At 36.3% G+C, this 21,796-nt stretch overlaps 3 protein-coding genes across 7 annotated transcripts; 1 reads left to right on the plus strand and 2 right to left on the minus strand.

Annotated features, from left to right (window-relative positions):
• Nucleotides 1-5,653: 5,653 nt before the first annotated feature.
• LOC126596366 (uncharacterized) lies at nt 5,654-9,727 on the minus strand. 3 transcript variants are annotated; one of them, XM_050262940.1, is made up of 7 exons: nt 9,122-9,727; nt 8,872-9,024; nt 7,640-8,360; nt 7,375-7,472; nt 7,180-7,288; nt 6,751-6,810; nt 5,654-6,320 (listed from the first exon to the last, which is right to left on the minus strand). In XM_050262940.1, exons 1-7 carry the CDS (start codon nt 9,422-9,424, stop codon nt 6,142-6,144), a joined length of 1,623 nt encoding a protein of 540 aa, XP_050118897.1. In that variant the 5' UTR covers nt 9,425-9,727; the 3' UTR covers nt 5,654-6,141. The 3 variants fall into 3 exon arrangements, with proteins under 3 accessions (XP_050118897.1, XP_050118889.1, XP_050118905.1); XM_050262932.1 differs by having other exon boundaries at nt 8,872-9,029; nt 9,127-9,721; XM_050262948.1 differs by having other exon boundaries at nt 7,661-8,360; nt 8,872-9,029; nt 9,127-9,715.
• A 4,688-nt stretch (nt 9,728-14,415) lies between these two features.
• LOC126596556 (senescence/dehydration-associated protein At4g35985, chloroplastic-like) lies at nt 14,416-16,727 on the minus strand. 2 transcript variants are annotated; one of them, XM_050263183.1, is made up of 5 exons: nt 16,021-16,727; nt 15,523-15,650; nt 15,270-15,436; nt 14,992-15,076; nt 14,416-14,728 (listed from the first exon to the last, which is right to left on the minus strand). In XM_050263183.1, the coding sequence occupies exons 1-5, from the start codon at nt 16,609-16,611 to the stop codon at nt 14,536-14,538; spliced, it is 1,164 nt and encodes a 387-aa protein (XP_050119140.1). In that variant the 5' UTR covers nt 16,612-16,727; the 3' UTR covers nt 14,416-14,535. The 2 variants fall into 2 exon arrangements, with proteins under 2 accessions (XP_050119140.1, XP_050119148.1); XM_050263191.1 differs by having other exon boundaries at nt 14,552-14,747.
• Nucleotides 16,728-19,973: 3,246 nt separating this feature from the next.
• On the plus strand, nt 19,974-21,787 carry LOC126596605 (cytochrome B5-like protein). 2 transcript variants are annotated; one of them, XM_050263249.1, is made up of 6 exons: nt 19,974-20,130; nt 20,476-20,587; nt 20,687-20,718; nt 20,812-20,889; nt 20,980-21,071; nt 21,571-21,787. In XM_050263249.1, exons 2-6 carry the CDS (start codon nt 20,509-20,511, stop codon nt 21,635-21,637), a joined length of 348 nt encoding a protein of 115 aa, XP_050119206.1. In that variant the 5' UTR covers nt 19,974-20,130; nt 20,476-20,508; the 3' UTR covers nt 21,638-21,787. The 2 variants fall into 2 exon arrangements, with proteins under 2 accessions (XP_050119206.1, XP_050119216.1); XM_050263259.1 differs by having other exon boundaries at nt 19,984-20,126.
• The last annotated feature ends 9 nt before the right edge of the window (nt 21,788-21,796 follow it).

The following is a 21,796-nucleotide window of genomic DNA, read 5'->3' on the forward strand; positions in this document are numbered from 1 at the left end:
GATCGGTCTTTAAACATTATAAGAAACAAGAATCCCGTTCTTTTGGCCGTGATTAATAATTTATGGGCATTATTCATATATAAATTTCATATAAGGGGTAGAAATTAAAAATCAAAAGTATATTCATAAGAACATGTTTTGATAACCTCACGACATAAGAATATTTATGTAAAAAATCAGGAATTAACTTGGCTGCTGAACAATTCAGCAGCCTCTCCTACTTATACCTAATCCTGTGTAAACATGTGTTTAAGTTTTGATTAAAAAAATAAAAACTTCGACACTTGTTCATTCAAGATTGGGTGTAAGCAAGAGTAGCTACTGAAAATTCAATAGCCAAGTCTTGTTCGAAAAATAATAGTAAAAAGATGAAACCACATAAAAAAATGCTCGATCGTCTTCAACAACGAGTCAAAAACATTCATTCCCAAAAGCCAACATTCCACACGTTTTTTATTTGAATCATAACATGCATGAGTGGATTAGTGTTAATTAACTAATTGTAATGTATTTTTCATAAGAATCACGTGCCTCAATTGAGATTGGATAAAGGCTAATTTTACGTCTGATCTAGGAGACATCCCATGACAAAAAGTTCTTTTTAGGTAAATAATTTTTGTTCACACACTCTTATCTCTCACACACTTTTATTAATTTGTGTTAATTAATATTCTTTAATTCGTTCGTCCTGACGAGCCGAAAAAAAGATCATATTTTTTTCACTTCGTTCAAATAAGAGTTGTACTTGCATGAAATTTAAAATGAGTGTAAAATGTAAAATGAATGCATAAATAACATTACTTTTAATTTTTAGTGGATAACACTACTCTTAATTTTTATATTATAATCCAGGTCAAATTTGATACAAAATAATATTTCATCATTCGCTGCTTTTCATGCAACCCTATGAATATTTTGCGATTTCGAAGTTTTTATTTATATATAGGAACGGATGTGACACTTTTTTTCGCTTTTATAAAAGTCATTTTATAGTGTATTTTATAGATCTGAACTATTTATTTTTACGTCTTTTCTCAAACCTTGGAGATATATTCAGGGTTCGTGAAAGGTCACTGTAAACATTGAACTGTGCAATTAATTCTAATTTTCATGTATTTAATCCAATCAATTGCAAACGTGACTTTTCTAGCTGGCATTTTTTTTTTTCTAGCAGGCAAGTTTGGTATAAAACCTTGGGTGTTCTGCTTCTGCTTTTCTGGTTGCTTTGGTTAAACAACAAATATTTCATGTACTTGGTCTTCGTTGCATTAGACCAAAGAGGCGGCCAAGGTAATCAAGGCAATGACTATATTTTCTTTGAGAGATTATGAACCATAAACCCTAAAGCTTTAAAAGAAAGTTAAGCATAAACCCTAGAGCTTTAAAAGAAAGTTAAGTTTTTTTAAAGAAAAAACTTATGTATACAAGTTCGTTGTTGAAGAAAATCAAATTCATCAATGTGGATAACTTATTTTGGTTATACCTAAGAAGATCTCATCCTTAAGGCGAAGTGCTCTCTCATTAGGTCAGATTTCGATTCACAATTACTAAACACATTAACTTGATGGTGTAGATACGTATTTGAGTTATGAGTCGGAATGTAAGTTGAGAACTCGTAAGCTCCTAAGTCACATTTTAATTTGAAATGGACTATATTCAATACGGTCTTAATTAATATAATTTTTGAAAAACTAAAATAAATTACAGCAAAGATCCACGAATTTGAAAACTATACATATCAAAATTTAACCTAGACATGACAAAACTGGAAAATCATTGAAAAGTTTTTTTTTTTTTTTTCAAAAGAAAAAAAGAAAGAAGTTTTTATTTATTTTAATGATAAAAAAAGAAGAAGATATATGTGCATGTTAAACATGCATATGTATGGATTTACTTGGTATTGGATCCAGTGGAGGAGCCACATGGAGGCTAGGAATGGCCTAGGCCTATCCTGAAATTTGATAATATACATGTATTGTTTGCTAATGTTTTCAATAAATACCTTATAGTACATTGGTAAGTGGTGTTTGAGAGTTGCATGGCGGCCTAGGTTTGAAAATCATTGATGTTAACAGCCTTCTGGTTCTTTCAAACTTAAACCTCTTTTGTTTTACCATATAAAACAAGGTCCATAAACCTTTTAGAAGAAGATTCAATTATGTTGAAAGGAAAATCTCATTGTATTAGTTTTGAGTTATGAACTTAAATTTTTGTTCGATCTTTCTTTTTTATTAAAACTCGTAAACAAGTTATATTTTTATGATATAATCATCTAAATACTAAAGTTTTCATAAAAAATTTAACGCCCCATCACTCTTGTTTGATAAATTTTGGGGTGTGCTATTGACACCTTTTTTTACTTCTCATACACTCATCAATTTTCGATCCTCAAATGAAATGAATTAAAAAAGATCAAAGTACTAAAATTAACAAAAGTGTGAGAAGAGTAAAACTGAACGTGTAGATAAAAGGCTCATGTCCGCCACTAATTGGATCAAACGTATGAATGTCGTAATCATCAAACCATCAACACCATACACTAATAATCTACTGATGACAATAAAAATGAAAATGTGGGATATCTAGAAAAGAGGTTGGTCCTACGCTCTTTAATCTCAGTCCGCAAGTTTCTCTAGTCCGGACTGTTCAATTCACTATTTATGATTATATAGCAAAGTAAAAGTTGAAAAAGAAATGTTAGGTTTATAGCTTTTGATATTATATATATGTACATATATATATATATATATATATATATTATGTATATGTATATATAGGAAATCTTCAATGGAATGGATTCTTATTTTTTTTTTATAAAAATGAGGATTAATTGTGGGGTCTATACTACATCGAACTTTAACGATTCGAATCATCTATTTTTTAAGTTTCATCTTATAGATCATCATTGTAAAATATTAGCCGAATCGGAAATGTTTAAGACATTTAATTGGGTTCAAAGAAATTAAAGAATACTTTGTTATATAAGAAACAATGAAATTTTATCTTGATAATTAAATAAACAAGTGGTTTCAGATTGAATTGAATTTTTGTAAGAATGATCTATTAATCGAGACTTATAAAATAGATGGTTCAGATTGTTGAAGTTCGATGTGGGATAAGCTCCATACCTAATCTTTTTTTAAAAGAAATAAGAATTCATTTGAATAAAGAGCCTGATATATATATAATATAGTTCCATAAAATAAATATAAACGTGAAATATTAATTTCACGATCAAATAATAAGGGATAATTATATAGCTTAAGTAAAGTGTTTAAAGGTGTGATTAAGGACCAAGGTGGGACTACGGGAGCACCGCCATTTGTGGTGCGGGTTAGGTTGAGCTTTGAAGGGGGCCAAAAATGCTGGATTTTTCTATGTATATGCTACTTCAAACCAGAGTCATGCTCTCCTAAGTTCTTCATTATGAGTTTTTTAGGACGTGTGAGGATTAAATAAATATTAGCTATAAGATTATATTAGTTTAAATTCAAAATTTTAAAATACTTGATAATTTAATAAAATATAACAAGAAAATAAGTTTTCTAATGTTCATGATTTTTAAGTTGGTTTTGTTTTATTAAGTTATCAAATATTTTAAGTCTTTTTTTTTTTAGTACATCGATATTTTTACACTAAGGAGAGAGGGAGTTCGGCAAAGCCACACAATAGACAGCCTAATTTGGTATCAAATTCGTCATCTACGAAATTCGAACCTAAGATCTCTCATTTTCAAGTGAAGAGGAATATTATCAAATCGTAGTAATGAGTGGCAAATATTTTAAACCTTTAAATTCAAACTAATATAATATTGTGATTAAAATGTACTTAGTTCTCACATGTCCACCTGGCATCTACCATCATCCTCTGTGTCTTCTAATTATGGCAAAGCAAAAGAAACGATTCAAATGGTGCCAAGCTCACTCAATTAAAGCCTTTTTATTGGGTCCATGGTACCAACTCCAAATTCTTGATCATTATATTATATTTCTGGTCTTTAGGTTTAGGATAAGTTAGTCATGAATCAAGAAAGAAGAAGAAAGAATATGAGTATGGAACCAATAGCCATCGTAACTGATTTTATTTCTAATTTTTTATGTATTTGTTGACCCTAAAAACTACTAAAGTTACGTGGCGTGCAAGCCGAGTAATTAGTAAGCTAACTACGTCATTCGGTTGTATGCGGGCGTGCCAACTCGTCGGTCGAGGAGTAAAATATGTTGATGTTGCGTTGGGTGCGTTGCTGACTTCTGAATCTCGCGACTGCGGCCGAGGAAGGAACACTCTCGGCCTTCGGGTTCTAGAGCCTGAAGACAAGACTGCTAGTTTTGCGAAGTTCAATATCAAAAATTCGGCTCTCAGGGTGCCGAATGTAGTAACCTGGTAACACCTCACTTCGCCGAGAATGCTAATGAGATGACCTCTGCTAATAAAGATTTGAAAATCCTTCTCGACCGAGACTTTGATAGATAGCCAGTCGGTCTCATCGCAGTGCTGTTTATCCAAACTGAAGGTGCTTCACGGTCAGCTAACTCTACGACAACAGTGTTGTTTTCCAAACTGAAGGTGTTCGCCGGTTGCCTTCACAGTGCTGTTTATCCAAACTGAAGATGTGTTTGCGGAAAAAGAAAATAAAAAAATCTCAATATGTTTGAGAGGTTTTGCGTAGAGCGAGGGTTTGCGCAGGGCAATTTGTGTGTTGAGTTGGAGGTCCTCCTCTCATTGTTACTCGTCTTGTATTTATAGGACTGGATATGCATGTGCTTTTCGTGAAGTATTCTTTGCTGACCACAATTGAATTCCCTTGACGATAATCACCTCATTCGAAAATTCATGATAATCATCCTTAAATTGGCCATTGGATTTAATGCTAATCTTGATCCTTGTTTGCCACTCATGATAGCCATATGTCAGACCAATTTGTACGCTACTGAAACTCTCCCCGTAGCATCTTGAGACAACCATGCAATGTTTACACCCTCTTCACGTCCAAATACATCCATTGCCAAAGCTAAAACACTTTAAGCCATGCCGTGCTTGTCCATGGAGTATATGCTGATTATTAGCATATACTTATGTGCTAATAATCATCCCAACTCAGAATATGCCGCACCATTATCTTTTTGTGATCATCGGATATCACCATTAACCAAAAGATAACCTTCATGCATGGTTAACCGAGTCCAAGCATATGTCTAAATGCCGAGAATCGCAAATCAAATTGAACTGCATTGCTTGCTTCAAGTTTAAGATATAATTTGCATCCTATTTATCTCGTTGTACAAGAAAATTGAGATAATTTATTAAAAGATAATTATTATGATTAAAAACTATAATATTATCTCTTAACAATAGCAAATTATCTTATTTGACGGTTAAGAACCATGCTCACTCAACGACCTCGATCGCTTGGACCGATGGTGTAAAATTGGGTCCAAACAGTATTAGATTACGAATTTAATATAAAACCTACACCTTTTTTAGTTCCACAGGGTATTATCGCTCAAAAAGTTAGAAATTAGTAAACACATGCAAATAATCGAAATAATTCTAACACCTATTACACACAAGTAAACATACCATAATTTTCCGACATTTCCATGTTTTAATATACAAGCGATACCGTGAGGAGGGGGAAATCAAACATATGACATTGGGTGAAATAAATCTTAAGATATGTTTTATCTTGTATATCAAAAGAACTAGGGTTTACACTTCACATTTATCATAAACAGCTCAACCTCAAAGCGATTCAATGAAATCCCAGAGTCGTTAATGAAGACTTACAACAAAAATATCCATGGACTTACAACAAACATGTTCTGCCATGGATTTAGCAGCTACTAAAGAATGCAAGAGAGTGCGAAACGAATGAAAGTGAATGAACGTAACTCTCCTCTTCCCACTGGGGGCCTCGTATCTTCTTTGTTCTCAAAGTTCCCTTTCTCTTTGTTACAATGGTTACTCGGTTATACAGCTCCATGCCTGATGAGTTGCCTCCCTCTCAAAATTGCAACAGATCACACCCAAATGGACTTGTTAAAGTAAGCTTTGAAGCTGTGGCCCAGAAACGATGCAACTTGCTTATTTTCGGCACAAATGCTTCGCTAATTTAGTCAAACTAATTCTGTGAGTGAAGGTCTAAGCAGGCCCGTTCTCCGTGACAGCTCTTCCGCCATTAAGAAAACCAAAAACTTGCTTCAGGTTTCCTCTTGAAGGCCTTGCATTTACTACATATTTACAGATAGTTACGAGTCTTCTCCGCATTTCTAATTTTGTAATGCATGTCTCACTGAAGAAGCTTCCACCATCAAAGGTTCCTAATGACATTGTCAGAATGTCAGAAAATACTCGAACAAAATATCATTACAACTTTCCTTGAATAAGATTAAATGCTGGTAGTGCAACAGTATTGAACATCCAGGACAATAAACAAATTTTAAACCACAGAGAGAATGAGTCAGTTACTACAATCTAGCTTAGACAAATATGTTTAACTGAAAAGGGATGAGGGGGCGGGGATTATGCGCTACATCTAATCTAAACACCCCTCCAAGACATAAGAACGACAAGAACATCATTTCTTTTGATAGAGAACAATAATTATCAATGAATAAGAAGATACACTCACTGGCTTACACTCATGACAATACATATATACACATACATGCACATACAACACAACGAGAAAACAATAAAACCCATCAAATTCAAAGTTGAAGAAGTTTCTAGGAGCATAAGAAGGCATACCTCTATCATCAAATAATGAAGTCAAGATTGCCAGACATATACATACGCTGATATCTTCCCCTGGAATAAATATAAGATTGGAAAATATTAGCGGACACATTAACGGTAATCCAAGAAAAAAATAATAATAATTAAACATCATGTGGTATAAGTTTCATATAGTATAATTATAATATATATTTATATCGTTATCAACTAAGTTCAGCAAGGGCAAGTAACAGATCAACGTAATTAATGCAGACATATCGACTCTGAACCCAGCATAATGTACTAAGCATGATAACTTAGAGAACAATATTTGACTACACCCCACTAAAGTTCTTTAGATTCCGTATATGAAAAAAAGCTCGAATAAAATGCAATGTTATGCACGGAGGAATGGTTTTATTTAATGGAATAGGACTAAGCAAAGAGCTGTGAAGTCTTTACCATTGTGGCAACAAATTAGGAGGGTCTTCCCTTCACTTAGATTCAACTTTGCAAAGTTCACAGCAGAAGGGAGATTATTCAACAAGGAAAACCGATCAAACTTCGATGTCTGCCATGAAAAGTGAAAAGTTAGTAGAACAATTACATAATGAAAATGAATATAAGAATGCTATCCTATTATTCTTTTGAACTCACCACCATAGGAAGATGCATATATGCTATAGCATTCCGATGAGAAACATGGATTGACTCTTGATCACAATTCAATATGCAATCAACTTTAGATACTGCAGCTGCAACAAATAAGGTAAACCTAAGGGTAAGCCAAAAGAATTAACAAAGCATGAGAAACAAAGGAGTGTTTTGGGAGGCAGATGAAATATGAACGCATAACATTCACTTGCAATGATAAACGGAGCCGAAAATTAAGGGTCTGGTTGGATTTTGGATGCTAACAAACCATGAGTAATTTTGAACATACCGGTTGGAGATATGCCTACAGCAAGGCCAGTTGAACCCAGCCACGACATAGGACAATCTTCATCACAAGGATTTAAATCCATATTCGTGTTTGAAATATCCAAAGGCAACAACGAGTCGCCGTGCAAACAATGAACTGAGTTTTCTATCAAATTTGGGGCCTTGACAGAAACCTGAGGAGCAATTTGTCCCCTTTGAGCACGATAAACACGATCCTTCTCAACTATATCAGCTACCATCTGGTTACACAAAACAGGCCCCACATCGATAATATCATAGGCATGGTTCCAGAAGAGGGTGGGTGTTAAACCCCTTGCCCAGCTTTCTTCATCATCACCGGCTCCTGCTATGTAATTCCAGCTAAATTCCGAACTAGTCCTGTGTGGTACAACACCATTAGAGGCAGAGGCAGAAACAAGAATGATGGGTGTGAAATCCCAGGATTCATGGTCTGGAACTTCATTCAACCAAATCACAGTCTTTTGTGATATCCACAGAGGGCGCAGCGGCTTTTTCAAAAAAGAAGCAAGAGAGGCAATGTCAGCACCGCTGGCTTCCAACTGTTGAGTCCATTCGTCTAATCGATCCTCGATAGATGCCTTCTCTGTTTCTGAAACCCAAAGAGGAAGATGCAAGGAACAATCCCAATCAAAATTGGTCTGTCCATTCTCTTCAGAATGTTCACCAGAAGTACTTAGCTCCTGATCAAAGCAAGAAAATTTTAAGGATAGAAAGTCAACATATTGACAACTACATAATTTCGGCAAGAATGGTAACACATATTAGAATTGCTCAAAGAAACGGAGCACCCAATTAAGGGCATGTATGGTCCTGCTCCGAAATGGCTAAAAGCTGTTTTAGACATCCAAAATCTCTTCTGACAACATTTGACAGAAGGCGTCATAAAGACACTTTTTAGTGCTTTTTGGTTGCTTCCTTAGGAGGCACTTCCAAGTGTTATTCCAGAAACTACTTGGATTTTCAATAAAAATTCTAACAATCAATCCAACTAGGACATGTAAAACGCTTCTAAACAAAAGTGCTTCCTTCAAAAGCCGTCCCAAACATGTTTATCACACTATAATACAACTAGGACAAGCTAAAATTTACTCACAAAAACACATCAAATTCTCTACCTTTCTAGACTAATGCATAATTCAAAACTACACCAAATTATTAAAAAAATTCTCTTTGTTTTCAATTTCAACTCACCTCATCATTGAACAAATCACTCTGATGATCTTTCTTCAAATGCCTATAAATCGCCCGATTCAAAACACATGTCCAAATCGGAATTGTCTTCGACATGCTATCCGGAAATCGCTTCCCCTTCCGAGTCGCATCCACAATAAAGCACCCTCCTTTCTGCCCTACCCAATTCAATAAAATCCCAGAAAAGATCAAACCAATAATCAAACAAAAAAACGAGAATAACAATTGGATGCAGGGTGTTACGGTGCACCTTACCGGCAAGTTGGGCGACGTGGAGGTTGAGGCGGGAGGTGTTGAAGGACCAGTTGTTGGTGTGGCCGTCGGTGGATTTGAAGTAGCAGGTGGAGTGGAAGTTCGTAGTCGGAGAATACCAGAGGCCGCATCGGAGGTTGGCGAGGAGAGGGAGGTCCGGCCAGAGCTGGGAGATTTCTCCGACGAAGATTGAGTCGTCGTAGATTGATTTGAGGGCGTTGTAGAGGGTGTTCTGCCGTCGTTTTATTGTCCTCGCCGCCCTGTATATGCTCAGCTGCTTCGTGCCATCGTCCTCTTCCATTGAAATCGGAATTTGGAGTTCTGGGAGTTTCTGTTTCTTAATTTCGTCGATATAAGCGGCGGCGACTGGTGTTAGTGCAAAATTGGCAAGTTTTGACAAAATGCCTGAGCTGTAATAGCTTAAGATTTGTTACCTATTTTCAAATGTAATTATTTAAGTCTAGGGAGGTCACTCACATTTTCGATGCGAAGATATTACGTAATGAGATACGTATTCAGATATGTTTGCACGCATACATCCAACTACATTCATCTATATCTCATGATATTGTATTTGAGATAGGTCTCTTCTTCACTGTGTGTTTTATCTATTTAAATTGACTTATCCTTTCTATATTAATTACTAAAAAATGCTATCAAAATAATCTAGTTGCATGATGGAACTTATCTGATGGCAGGGGACTTATCTGATTGCATGATTGGTGGGGAGTCAACTACTCGGATTGCGTTCTTATCGGTTTTAATCGATGTGGTGCTTTGAGTCTTTATAAGAGTTGTCTGGGTCTTGTAAAAAGTGAGCCGCATATGCAAGAAAATTGGTTTACTTAGATAAAAGCATCTAAAGGCAGCAGCCTTGGTTTTTTAGCAGAACGAATTGTTTTCTTATTGCTGCTATCTTGTGGTTTCAACAGCATGCATTTTTAAAGAGAAAATATTATTTTCGTGCTGCTTTCATTTAGATTTTTAATTGAATGTCAATTATGAAAATGTGTTTTGTGATTTTCGTAATTGATTGTTTTTCAAATAAACACTTCATCATATAAACATTCTGCATGATCGAGTTCGTATCTTGCAAAGTTCAAGGAAAAGATGATTGACGATCGCGTTAGTGTCGTGTCACTTCAACTCGAAGACTGACGAATGATCGAGTAGCAAAGCGCGAAGGCAAAGCTGCCAACTGGTATGTGTGTCTAGTTGATGAGTTTTGTAAGTCTTTATGTACTATTTCTTTCTTAGTGCTTCCTAACTCGGTAGCCCGAGGATTTTCCCAGTGGTGGGTTTTGCCTCGTTAAATCCTACATCATGAGCATACTCTTTATATTTCTTTTGAATATTTGTGTAGGATTTAGTTTGCATAACTGATTAATTTAATTCATAATTTGAATTAGTTTTACATTGGAATTTAGTTATACTTCTAAGTTAAATTAGTACTCGTCCTAGGACTTTCAGTTGGGAGTTATGAGAGTTAGAACTGCGGCGGCCCAGATTGAATAGGTTGTCTTGTCGTACAAATAACATTAGTTCGAGGGTGTACTGTAGAATCTAACACAACAGACGACCCCGTGTGCATACATAGTTTGAGCGACATGTCTTACAAATTTTCCATGAAAGTACATTCGCCTCAAACAAAAAAATCTCGGAGGATCCTTGCCAGATTTGTGAGCATCTTAAAGATGCTCCAATCACATCCGTTTATTATACATCGTACGATCAGAAATTATTGTAAATTTTTTATTTAAAGTTGAATATGAACATTATCTGATAAAAGTGACCGCACGATGTATGATAAATTGATGTGATTAGAGAATCCGGTGATGATCCTCTCTCCAAAAAAAATTATTCTATATTTAGCAAATAGCAATGTGGTTTTCCCCTTCTTTTTTTTTTTATGGTGATTCTAGACAAATTTCAGACACTATTTCACACACTATGTATTGGATTTGGTTTATGATGCTGGTGTATCACATTGGCCCAAAGGAAGATTGAAATGCTATGTTAGTCTTCACGACCCAAAAAAAATAGATTATCGTGGCCCAACCACTAGTTGGTCCCTTGGGAAAAAAAAAATTGATGTACTTAGGTAGAGCAATATACCTTCTCTATACTCAATTTAAAAGATTTTTTTTGGTATTTTCTAGTCTAGAATATATTAGAATATCGCTAGAAAACCATGATCTATACTTATTTAGAGTTAAACGGCTCTGATAATTTTGCACAACTCAAATGCTTTGCTCTTCTCTACGTGGAGATATTTATAGAGAACAAGATACAAACCTAATCAAACAAATAAATCTAATCAAATAAGTAAACGTAATTGAATAAGAAAAAACCTAATTCCTTGAGGACAAGAAAACGTAGACCTTAATAAAAGGTTAAATAGCCAAAATGGTCCCTGAGATTTGTATAACTCATCACTTTGGTCCCTAACATTTCAAATCGATAAAAGTGGTCCCTGAGATTGTCCACCATCCATCATTTTGGTCATTCCGTTAAAAACTCTGTTAAGTGTCCCGGACCTTTTGGCCGGAAGTTTGGGCAATTTTCAAAACTTCGTAACTCAATCGTTTTTTAACCAAATTTGACCCATAATATATCAAAATGAAGATAGGAAAGTGTTGAATAAGATTATACCTATTTGGAAGCCCAAATAATGCCGGAGATGGCCGGAAAATAGCCTCAAAGTTGACTGATCCGAGGGAAAACTGGAAAACTCACCGGAAATTGGGTAAACTTTAAACTTTCATAACTTCTTCAATACTCAACGAAATCAAGTGATTCGAAAACGAAAATCATACTTCTCGATGAGACGAAGAGAATGATACCTTTGTAGACTGCTAAATTGCCGTGGTTTGGCCGGAAAAACGCTCGAAAGTGGCTAACTTGAGACCAAGACAGCCACTTTCGAGCTGTTTTCCAGACAAACCACTGGAGTTAGCCATCTAAAAAAGGTACCATTATCTTCATCACATCAAGAAGTATGATTTTCATTTTTGAATCACTTGATTTCGTTGAGTATTGAAGAAGTTATGAACGTTTAAAGTTTACCTAGTTTCCGGCGAGTTTTCCAGTTTTCCTTCAGACCAATCAACTTTGAGACTATTTTCCTGCTATCTCCGGCAGATATTGGGCTTCTAAATATGTATAATCTTATTCTACACTTTCCTATCTTCATTTTGATATATTATGGGTTGAATTTGGTTAAGAAACGATTGAGTTACAAAGTTTTGAAAATTGTCCAAACTTTCGGCCAAGAGCTTCAGGATACTTAACTGAGTTTTTAACGGAATGACCAAAATGATGGATGGTGGACAATCTCAGGGACCACTTTTATCGATTTGAAATGTTAGGGACCAAAGTGATGAGTTATACAAATCTTATGGACCATTTTGGCTATTTAGCCTTAATAAAATAACATAAAACAAAACATCTAAGTAAATAAAACCTTCCCTTTTCCTACATTTTCCAACGCTTAAGGGAGATGAATAATGAGAAAGAGACCAACTTCTTCCCCTAAACAATATAGTTCCATGTTTTTTCAGGTAATAATTACGTTGTGATTGTTAACGGTAGATGTAGTTTCATATTCTTTTTTACTCTTAAATTGCGTTTGTTACAAGGAACTATATATGTAGTATAATGTACCACAACCCCACCCCAAAAAGTAGGCTTATTATTAGCTACACTCCTTGTAACTTCATTTTGACCTCACTTTGTCGCATGTAACTCAAAAGTTATCACTTTATTCTTTGAAACTCAAAATTTATTTCACTGTCTTGTAGACTCTCACTTCTCCTTGAAATTTATAGGTCGCCTCCTGAAACATATGTGAGACCCACCACCAAAATAAATTTGATTATAAATCTTCATTATGTGTAAACATTCAACAATAAAAAATAAAAATAAAAAGTTTAAAAGAAATTGAAGAGATAAAAAAAAAAAAAAAAAACAACTTGATTAGATCAAAGGCAATGTGAATTGAATTTTGAATTTTATAGAGACGTGTTTAGGCCCAAAATAATAGTTTAGGCCGAGTAGAGAATCATTCTCGGCCCGGAAGGCCTTACGGCATGGATCGTTCAGTACGTGGGCCTCCAAACCTAGGTCGGCTAGGTCAGGACGTAAGATAAGTCGAGTCCTGGTGCAATAAGGAGTCTCGGTAGGATTAATAACCCGAGAGCGAATCCGGCTCAATAAAGGACTAGGTTCACAGTCATAATGAAAGTAGGATTGGTCGAGTCAGTGTTTTATTGGGAGAAGAAGTCCTAGTCCGAATGGGGTTTTAACTCGACCTTGGGGGGAGCCGTTGCTATAAATAGAAGAGGCTGTGCATCATTCAAAGCCCCCTGCAATTCAACACAAAACTGCCCTGCGTAAACTCTCTCAACAACTTGAGATTTTTCTTCTTTTTTCGCTGACACATCTTCCGTTGGCATCAACAGCACTGTGGAAGCAACCGGTGATATCTTAAGTCGGCATAGATAGCTCTGTCATCGTAGAATCAGTCGCTCTCGCAGTATCTTCCGTTGGCATCAACATCACTGCGGTGAGGACGGTTGGTTACCTATCCAAGTCTCGGTCGAGAAGGATTTTCAGATCCTTATTGATTGAGGTCATCTCATTAGCCTCCTCGGCGAAGTGAGGTGTTACAGTATATCGAGCTCGGCGCATTGCACGCCGAGTTATTTTATGATTGGATACTCCCAAGTGGGATTTAGAGTTCGGCATTCGGACGGCCGAACCACGTTCACTATTAAAACTTATATTTGCTTTGAGTATTTGTGCCCTAACACTTTGGTGTCGATTCGGCGAGAGTTTACTCTGACGAATAACATCACGGTGACCGAATCCGACGACGGCGATTCGTGAACTTCGTAAGAATAGTAACATTGTCTTCAGGTTCGAGAGCCCAAGAGGCCGAGACGTGTTCCTTTCTCGGCCACAGTCGCGAGACGCAGAAGTCAGCCGTGCGCCTAACGCAGCATCAACAAATTTACTCCTCGACCGAGCTCGGCCGACGAGTTGGCACGCCCCGCATTCACCGAAGGACGTAGTGAGCTTATAGATTACTCGGCCTGCGTACCACGTAGGCTTGGTAGTTTCTAGGGTCAACAAGACGACTTTCAAGTTTCAGAGACAAAATGATATCAAATTCGAGTTTCGGATGGTAAGGTGGTGATTTTTGAGTTGAAAGGGAATAGAGGAAGATTAAAATCGAGTTCCAGGAAATGTATCTAAAAATAAGCCAAAAAAAAAAATGAAAGAAGAAAAGAGTTTCAAACTTGAAATTCCCACTTCCAATAGGTTCAATAACGATTAGAATTAATCCATAGTGGCAACTTTTTACACATCCATCAAACATCCCAACACTAATTGACAAATCTCAGATGGCTTTTAAGAATCTCTGCTTCTATTTTTGACAGCATTATTGACTCCTTTCTTGACAGCATTCTTGAGCACTCCTGTTTTGACAGATGATGCTGGATTGATGGCCTTTCTAATTTTGAAGACGTTCCAAGCAATGCAAGCACAATGCCCCGCTGTTGCAATCACATCCTCAGTTGCCTCCCCTGCACTCTCCCCAAACCTGCCGGTTCTCAACATTACTAGCAATTCAACTCACATATCCAAGAATCAAAAGTGTATATATGACGGGAAATATGCATAATTAGAACTGGTTATAATCTTTTGATAGAAAATATAAATAAAAAGACACCAAACAGACTGTAAGCTGTCTATATAAACGCGGTTTAGTACTTCATTATGTAGTATAGTGTCACTCCAGTTCTATATAATCGTTGTAATAGTCAAGACCCTTCAATTGTAATATGTATGATTGGTCATTATTACCTGTTGCTGACGATTCTACCAGCAGCACCCTTGGTAGCTGATAGGGCTTGTTTCTCTGCAACTTCAGCTGCATCCAAAATCTTATCTGCAATTTGCAGGATGAACCATATTTCAATATGTAGCCTTGGCAATGTGGAGAATTTTTCGAATATGCATTCAAACGAACAGCTATATTTAAATGTTTTAGATCAAACCATTATATATGACGGTATACTGAATCTCAAAAAGCAATGTATGGCAGAATTTTCAATGTAAAGAATGTATGAATTTGAACTTACTGATGGCATCAAGTGAAGCCAAGAGGACCTGTCCCGGAACCAAGGCGAAGAATGCCTTCCCTGCTTTGGAGTTAACTACCGGCCCCATCACCGATCCAGTCGCAATACCAACCCCATCAAGCATAGCTTTGCTGAGCTTTGATGTCATCTTTGACAAATTTTTCACACTGAATCATGGCAATACAGAAGATCCATTCACTTGAGAACCTTTCAATACACGCTCACAAAATAATGTAAAGAAAATGTGTCTAACCGTTTTAAGTTCTTGTTGATTCCACTCTTCTTTTTTGCAGCAGATTTGCTGCTACTGCTTCCTTGTTCTTTGACATAACTTTTCCCCTCCACGGAACGAGCCAATGTCGCTTCGCCTCCTTTTTGGACCTGTTTTCTTCTCCCATCATGCAAATTATTGTTAGATGTTTGAAATTGATCATTTGAACAAAAAAAAAAAGTTTTAAGTTGTCACAGAATAAGTTACCAATATATATCAAACTTATGTCGTCCCAGACATATTACAGTACCGCAATTTGTAAAATCTTTGACCATTAAAACTATGTAAATCGGGATATTAACTTTTGTTACATGTTATACTGTTTTTAGGGTTAAAAGAAATGTTGGCTCGGCCAAGTTAACTAGGGTGTGTGTTTCCCATATGAAGCAAAGTTCGAATTCTTGGCACCTAATTTAAATAAATTGTGTGTAAAATACAAAAATTAAATCGCTTGTTTAAAATAAAAAGCCAAAAACAAACCTGATTGGTGTAAGCATTGCTACACATGAAGATCCCCCTCACAATCTGACCAGTCCCTCCCGCAATCGCCTTGGCCAACACATTATTATAATCTTCAATCCTTGGAGCATACTCCTTCCAATCAACCCCCTTATTTTTATTATTCTTGGTCGATGTGGCACTAAAGCAAGAGTGCTCCATCAAAAACGAATCCAGAAACGCCAACTGACTCTCACACTGGTCGGGAAAAGTGACACCGTAGCTCAGCGGATCGCCGTCCTTCATGGGGAGGGAGAAGAGGTAGTGCAAAGCGTCGAGCTTCACGACCGGCTCGTCGTTTGTCAGCGGCCACTGAAGTTCTTCGCCGACTTTGATTATGGTGGCCAGAGTAACGTTGTTTTCCAAGATGTTTTCGAGGACGAAGTCGCCGCTTGCGAGCTCTAGGGTTTCTCCTTCGTCCATGAGGTTGACTCTGCATCCTGGGATTTGGAGGAAGACTTGCTGCTGGATGTTTTTGGGTTGTTGGAATTGCTCAGTAGGGTCTTGGGTTCCGTACTGCGGCGGAGGTGTGGTTTTGGGTTTGGAACGGTGTGAACGACTGAAGCAACCCATTTCTTTGTTTTGAAGGAAACTAAACTGTTTGTGGTTGTAATTTGAGAGGGATTGGAGCAGCAAAGAAGGTGACGAAAAAGGCAGCTGTGTTAAGAGGAAAAGTTATTGAAATAATTGATGCTTTGTTTGCATCTTTATGCTATTCGTCTGCGTCAGTGTAATTATCGTGTGGCTTTCGGTGGAGAATTTAGAGGGTGCCAACTGTCGATATGATGCTGAATAATCAGCAAAGTACAGACAAACCTTGCAGGCTTCAAAGAGGTTTGAAGTGTGAACTCAAGTGCTTTTGTTCCAGATTATCGACATAAGCGTATTATTTGTGTTTCCGTGTGACTAATGTATTTTATTGTTGGATATTATTATCGGATAGTTTAATTTTTATTGTTTAGATATTATTACCGGATAGCTTATTCTATTTTTTTTTATCATTAAAATATTATTTTTGTAAAAAATTATTTAATTTATAGATCTCGTTTAGTTATTCATGCATGTGAAACAATAAATAATTTTGCTAACAAGTAATTTTTTTTATCACGAGTTAATCATTTGTTTAATACATATGAATAACTAAAATAATATTTTAAATTGAATAATTTTTTGTAGATATAATCTTCAAATTATGATAAAAGTTGAACGTGTCCAAGTGTAATATTTAAGGTAAAATTAGGTAACCATGAGTGAGGATTAACTAGACTCCCTCTATATAGGAGAACGCAAACATTATTCTATAGAGAATTTGGTTTACTATCACAATAGCATTCGTTTTAATAAAATAATTCATATTATTAGATTTGATGGGTACATACATTGGATCATGATATTTTACTTGCTACTCAGTCCTACAGCTTTAAATTTTAATAAAATAATTTATATTATTAGTATAAAATTATTATTGTACTGAAAAAGAAATATAATATCCCACTCGTAACCGAAAGCCGTAATTGACTAATCTCCTACGTTGAATGTCAGTCACACAATAATATTAAATTGAATGGTGGGCGAACTTCAAGTATTAAAGCAAAAGTCCAAACGCCCACTGTAGCAAAGCACATACGTGTGTGAGAGATTCCAACAATTTCCACACGCACTGCTGTGTTGATGTTCTACAGCCTGCGCTTGCGAACTATGTTGCACGGACACTTTGAAACCTCGAAGTGACGGTGTCGACATTCTAACGTGAATTTAAAAATAAGCACTAATCACAACTGTTTCATACACGGTTAAGATTAGGTGCAACGGGTAAACAACCAACCTTTTATGATAGATAGAAGTTGTCTATTATTGCATCTATATATAATGAATTCCTTGCTTACAAAGAAAAGGTTCTACGTTCAGAAGTCTATTATTATCATTAGAATATAGGGGTGTTTAAGTAAGTAGAAGAATTCTTTTACAACTACTATGTCTTCGACATGTAAGTCTTGTACTCATACATATTAATATGTGATTTAGGATTCATGTTGAGTTTAATATTAGTTCCAACACACACTTCACATATGCGGTCAACAGTTTGAACACGACCAAGACATGGTAAAGAAATTCTTGTAAATATAAATAGCATTTTCGGGCAATTTTGTAAACCCAAAATTTGCCGATCTGGACAACAGTCAGTCTTTCTGTACTAGTTTGGTACTGTGATGCTTTTATAAAAAATGGGTATAGAAAAAAGCTGAGCTCAAAAATGTATTTGGTAAATACTTAAAACAACTTATTTTTACAGTTTTGGATAAAAAAAGCTCAAAACGTGAAGAAACAAAAATAAATCTATTCTTAAAGCACAGTAAAAACATTTTTTTTCATACCAAACCATCTATATCTCTCTCTCTCTCTCTCTCTCTCTCTCTCTCTCTCTTCCGAAGCGACCCGCGGAGCATTTTCTTTCGTCTCCGAACAGATATCCTCAAATCATTGGCTGGATTTTCCAAACTTTCCGCTGACGGACAACCTCAAATCATGAGTCAGTAACTCAGCATCTTGACCCAACCAACCAGTCAGACAGGTACGTCGTCTCTGCGAATTTGCTTGAGTGAGCATGCAATGCATATAAAACACTTTCTTCTATCTAATAAGCCTCTTACCATTTATAAAAAAAATAAAATACAAAAAAGAAGTTATATATGTTATGTTCAATCAAAGTTTTAAAAGACGCTATATGTTAGTCTGGACGGTGAGTTGACGTCCACTGGCCAAGCGGAATCTAGACACATTTATGTAAATTTAATATAAATTAATTAAATTTACAATATCATATATAAATAATATGTCTTTTAAAAAAAATATATATGTGATGTTAGAATTTAAATACATACTAATGTAAATTGTCTTAAAAGAAAAAAGAATAATAAAACAATAGAAAATTGAGGAGATGGTAAAGAGAGTTCCAGGAGGATCCTCACCGGATCCTTTTTGGAGGATTTCGGGGATCCTCCAATCACATCTATTTATCATATATCGTACGATCAAAAATCATTATAATTTTTTTATTTAAAATTGAATATAAACAATATCTGACAAAAATTAGCGGCACGATGTACGATGAATGAATGTGATTGGAGGATCTCTGATCCGGAATCCTCACAAAGAGAATCCGACGAGAATCTTCTCTCAAGATAGAGTTATTATTCTTTTTACCAGTTTTTGTAAATGGTCTTAAAAGAAATAAAAAAAATGGTAAAGAGGAAACTCGTGCAACCAAAATAGAGGAGATGGTAAGACCATAAAGAATTCACCCGTTCGTTTAAATTGAAAGTTAATGTGGTGGTTCCCACCCATTCATCTTCTTCCTCGCGACTTGCAACATCATTTTTCTGGATTGATAAAAAATTTCAGATCCTACGTCTTCTCATATGTCGGCCTAGCTTCCGCCCAGACTTGCATAGCTCTGCCTAGACCCGCCTAATCCCACCTAGCGTCTGCCTAATATGTTTTCCGATTTTGCGATCGATTAGGAATTAATGGCAGCGCCCGGTAACCGTCCAGCGCCTAGGCAGCCGCCTAGGCCAATTTTTAGAACACTATGTTCAATCGAGAGTTGCAACCTAAACCGTCTATGCACCTTTTCTTATTTTTTAAGTGCCTATTAATTAATTATAGCAATGGTCACTAAATGCGAGGTCTAGACAGCACTAACATTGAACATGACATTATGCAAAGTTGTGCACCTTCTAATTTATTGTCATAAACCTAGGTGTACAATTTTACTCGAAGCAGTGCTAGTAACTTTTGTTCTCTACCAAAATGGGCAAATATATTTGTTCAAACATCCATCTCGTATACCAAAAAAAAAAAAAAAAAAAAAATCTTCTCCTGCTTGGGCCCATTGAGGCCCAATACTAAACCATTATCAGATGTAGGCTTCTCACAATTCAACAACAAAATCTATATGGCCCACACGATTACACAACAGAGTGCAGAGAGAGAGTGCGTCTGAGTCATACAGTTCTCCCTCTAAGATCTCGAAGCGAATCCGCCTATCAAGCTCTCAGTCGCCATCGCCGGAAAATCCACTCCAATCTGTAGGTCTCTCCCTCCTTCTCTCTCTCTCTCTCTCGCTCTCTCTCTTTCACTCTCTCTCTCTCTCTCTCTCTCTCTCTCTAATATTGCGCCCTGCCTCAAAATCTAGAATCTTTAAAAACCTCGGCAGCTCCAAACACATTCTGGTAACTCGTACTTCAAGAACCCAGTTGGTCTTTCGAGTCGGTTAAAATCCTAGTAAACTGCTTGGTTTCAAAAAAATGCGAACCCAACAAACAGTGTCTTTTTGTGTGTGTTTATTATCTAACTTAATTGAAAAAGGAGCTTGAGCTCATGTGAAATTTGCCACATTATCTTATCTGTTCTCGTTGGTTGGTTGGTTGGTTTTAGAATTCCGAAGTGTAAAGATCTCAGCTTTGAGATATGATGATCGCCGCGGTGGCGCTGGTGGCGGTTATCCTTCTGGTAGCTTTCTTTTTGATCCCACGAGGCCCAAAATATGGTATTTTCTTCTTGGTTAATCTTGAAAAACAAAATAAAGTTGTACTAGATTCAAAAAATTCAACTTTTATAACTAAAAAAAATGTTTGTTTCGATGCAGGGAAAGTAAAGAAAGTTCTGTCGAATGAGAAGGTAATTGTAATTATTAGCAACATTAACACCCAAAAATTAAGATTGTTTTTTAAGGAACTGTTTGTGTTACCTTAATTTTCTGGTTTTCTTCAGCCGGCCAGAGTGTACACGAAAGCTGATGTCTCGTTGCATAACAAGCGAACGGATTGTTGGATAATTATTAAAGACAAGGTAACATTTCGATTTTTCAGTTCCTTAGGCTCTCTTGTTTTCCATGGATTCACACTTGCATAATCCTTGTGTTAACAACAAACGTTGTAGGTATATGATATTACCTCGTACGTAGAGGAGCACCCGGGTGGTGATGCCATTTTAGATCATGCTGGGGATGATTCGACTGAAGGGTTTTTCGGGTGAGTATCGCTTGTTTTCGTTGTCACTAGATGTAAGCATGTTTTCTTCACTTGCACTCATGGTTCCATCCCTAAATTCTTACGACAAAGTCTTACTCACCAACTGATAATTTCATGATCGATTATTTCGCTGGATGTGTGTTAATTAATGTATGTGACTGCATAATATTCAGAAAAGCCTTGTCCATCTACTTGGGATTGATTACTGATGTATGTTTAGGAGAAGCTCCGAACATAGTGTCTTGTAATATGTTGTAATTGTTCTTCGTTTGTGCAAAATCTGAATGTTTGTTTCGTTGATAGTTCCGGTACAGGAAAGGCAGAAGTACTTGTCGTCCTGCTCTGTTTAAAACTAACCCGCTTGTTCTTTCTTAAATATTTCCTAACCCGAAATCTAAGAATCAACGGAATGTATGTAGACATCAGCACATTGTTTTGCATTTGCAAGGTTATATCAGTTCCTGACATTTTCTTGTTATGTTTACTTTTGGTGTGGTAGGCCGCAGCATGCAACCCGAGTCTTTGACATGATCGACGACTTTTACATTGGAGATCTGGTCCTGTGACCAACTCGGAGTCATATTTCTCTCTTTTGTAATATCGGTTGGGGAATGTACTTTGCCATTCCGTTTTTCTCTTTGCATTTCCATTTCTTGATTGCAGCAATGTATCTGTACACACTTTCCAGTGGGTTTCAGTGAGAAAATTTTCCTTTATCTGCTGAC

Source organism: Malus sylvestris, chromosome 2 (genome assembly GCF_916048215.2).
Source record: "Malus sylvestris chromosome 2, drMalSylv7.2, whole genome shotgun sequence".
In the NCBI taxonomy this organism is placed as follows: Eukaryota; Viridiplantae; Streptophyta; class Magnoliopsida; order Rosales; family Rosaceae; genus Malus; species Malus sylvestris.

Coding starts and splice junctions, on each gene's coding strand:
- LOC126596366 (XM_050262940.1), bottom strand. CDS start 9,424: ATGGAAGAGGACGATGGCACGAAGCAGCTGAGCATATACAGGGCGGCG. Junction 7,473..7,639: donor TATGTTCAAAATTACTCATG/GTTTGTTAGCAT, acceptor TATTTGTTGCAG/CTGCAGTATCTAAAGTTGAT. Junction 7,289..7,374: donor ATATGCATCTTCCTATGGTG/GTGAGTTCAAAA, acceptor TTTTCATGGCAG/ACATCGAAGTTTGATCGGTT.
- LOC126596556 (XM_050263183.1), bottom strand. CDS start 16,611: ATGGGTTGCTTCAGTCGTTCACACCGTTCCAAACCCAAAACCACACCT. Junction 15,437..15,522: donor ATCAACAAGAACTTAAAACG/GTTAGACACATT, acceptor GCCATGATTCAG/TGTGAAAAATTTGTCAAAGA. Junction 15,077..15,269: donor GGCTTCACTTGATGCCATCA/GTAAGTTCAAAT, acceptor TGCAAATTGCAG/ATAAGATTTTGGATGCAGCT.
- LOC126596605 (XM_050263249.1), top strand. CDS start 20,509: ATGATGATCGCCGCGGTGGCGCTGGTGGCGGTTATCCTTCTGGTAGCT. Junction 20,890..20,979: donor GGATAATTATTAAAGACAAG/GTAACATTTCGA, acceptor CAAACGTTGTAG/GTATATGATATTACCTCGTA. Junction 21,072..21,570: donor TCGACTGAAGGGTTTTTCGG/GTGAGTATCGCT, acceptor TTGGTGTGGTAG/GCCGCAGCATGCAACCCGAG.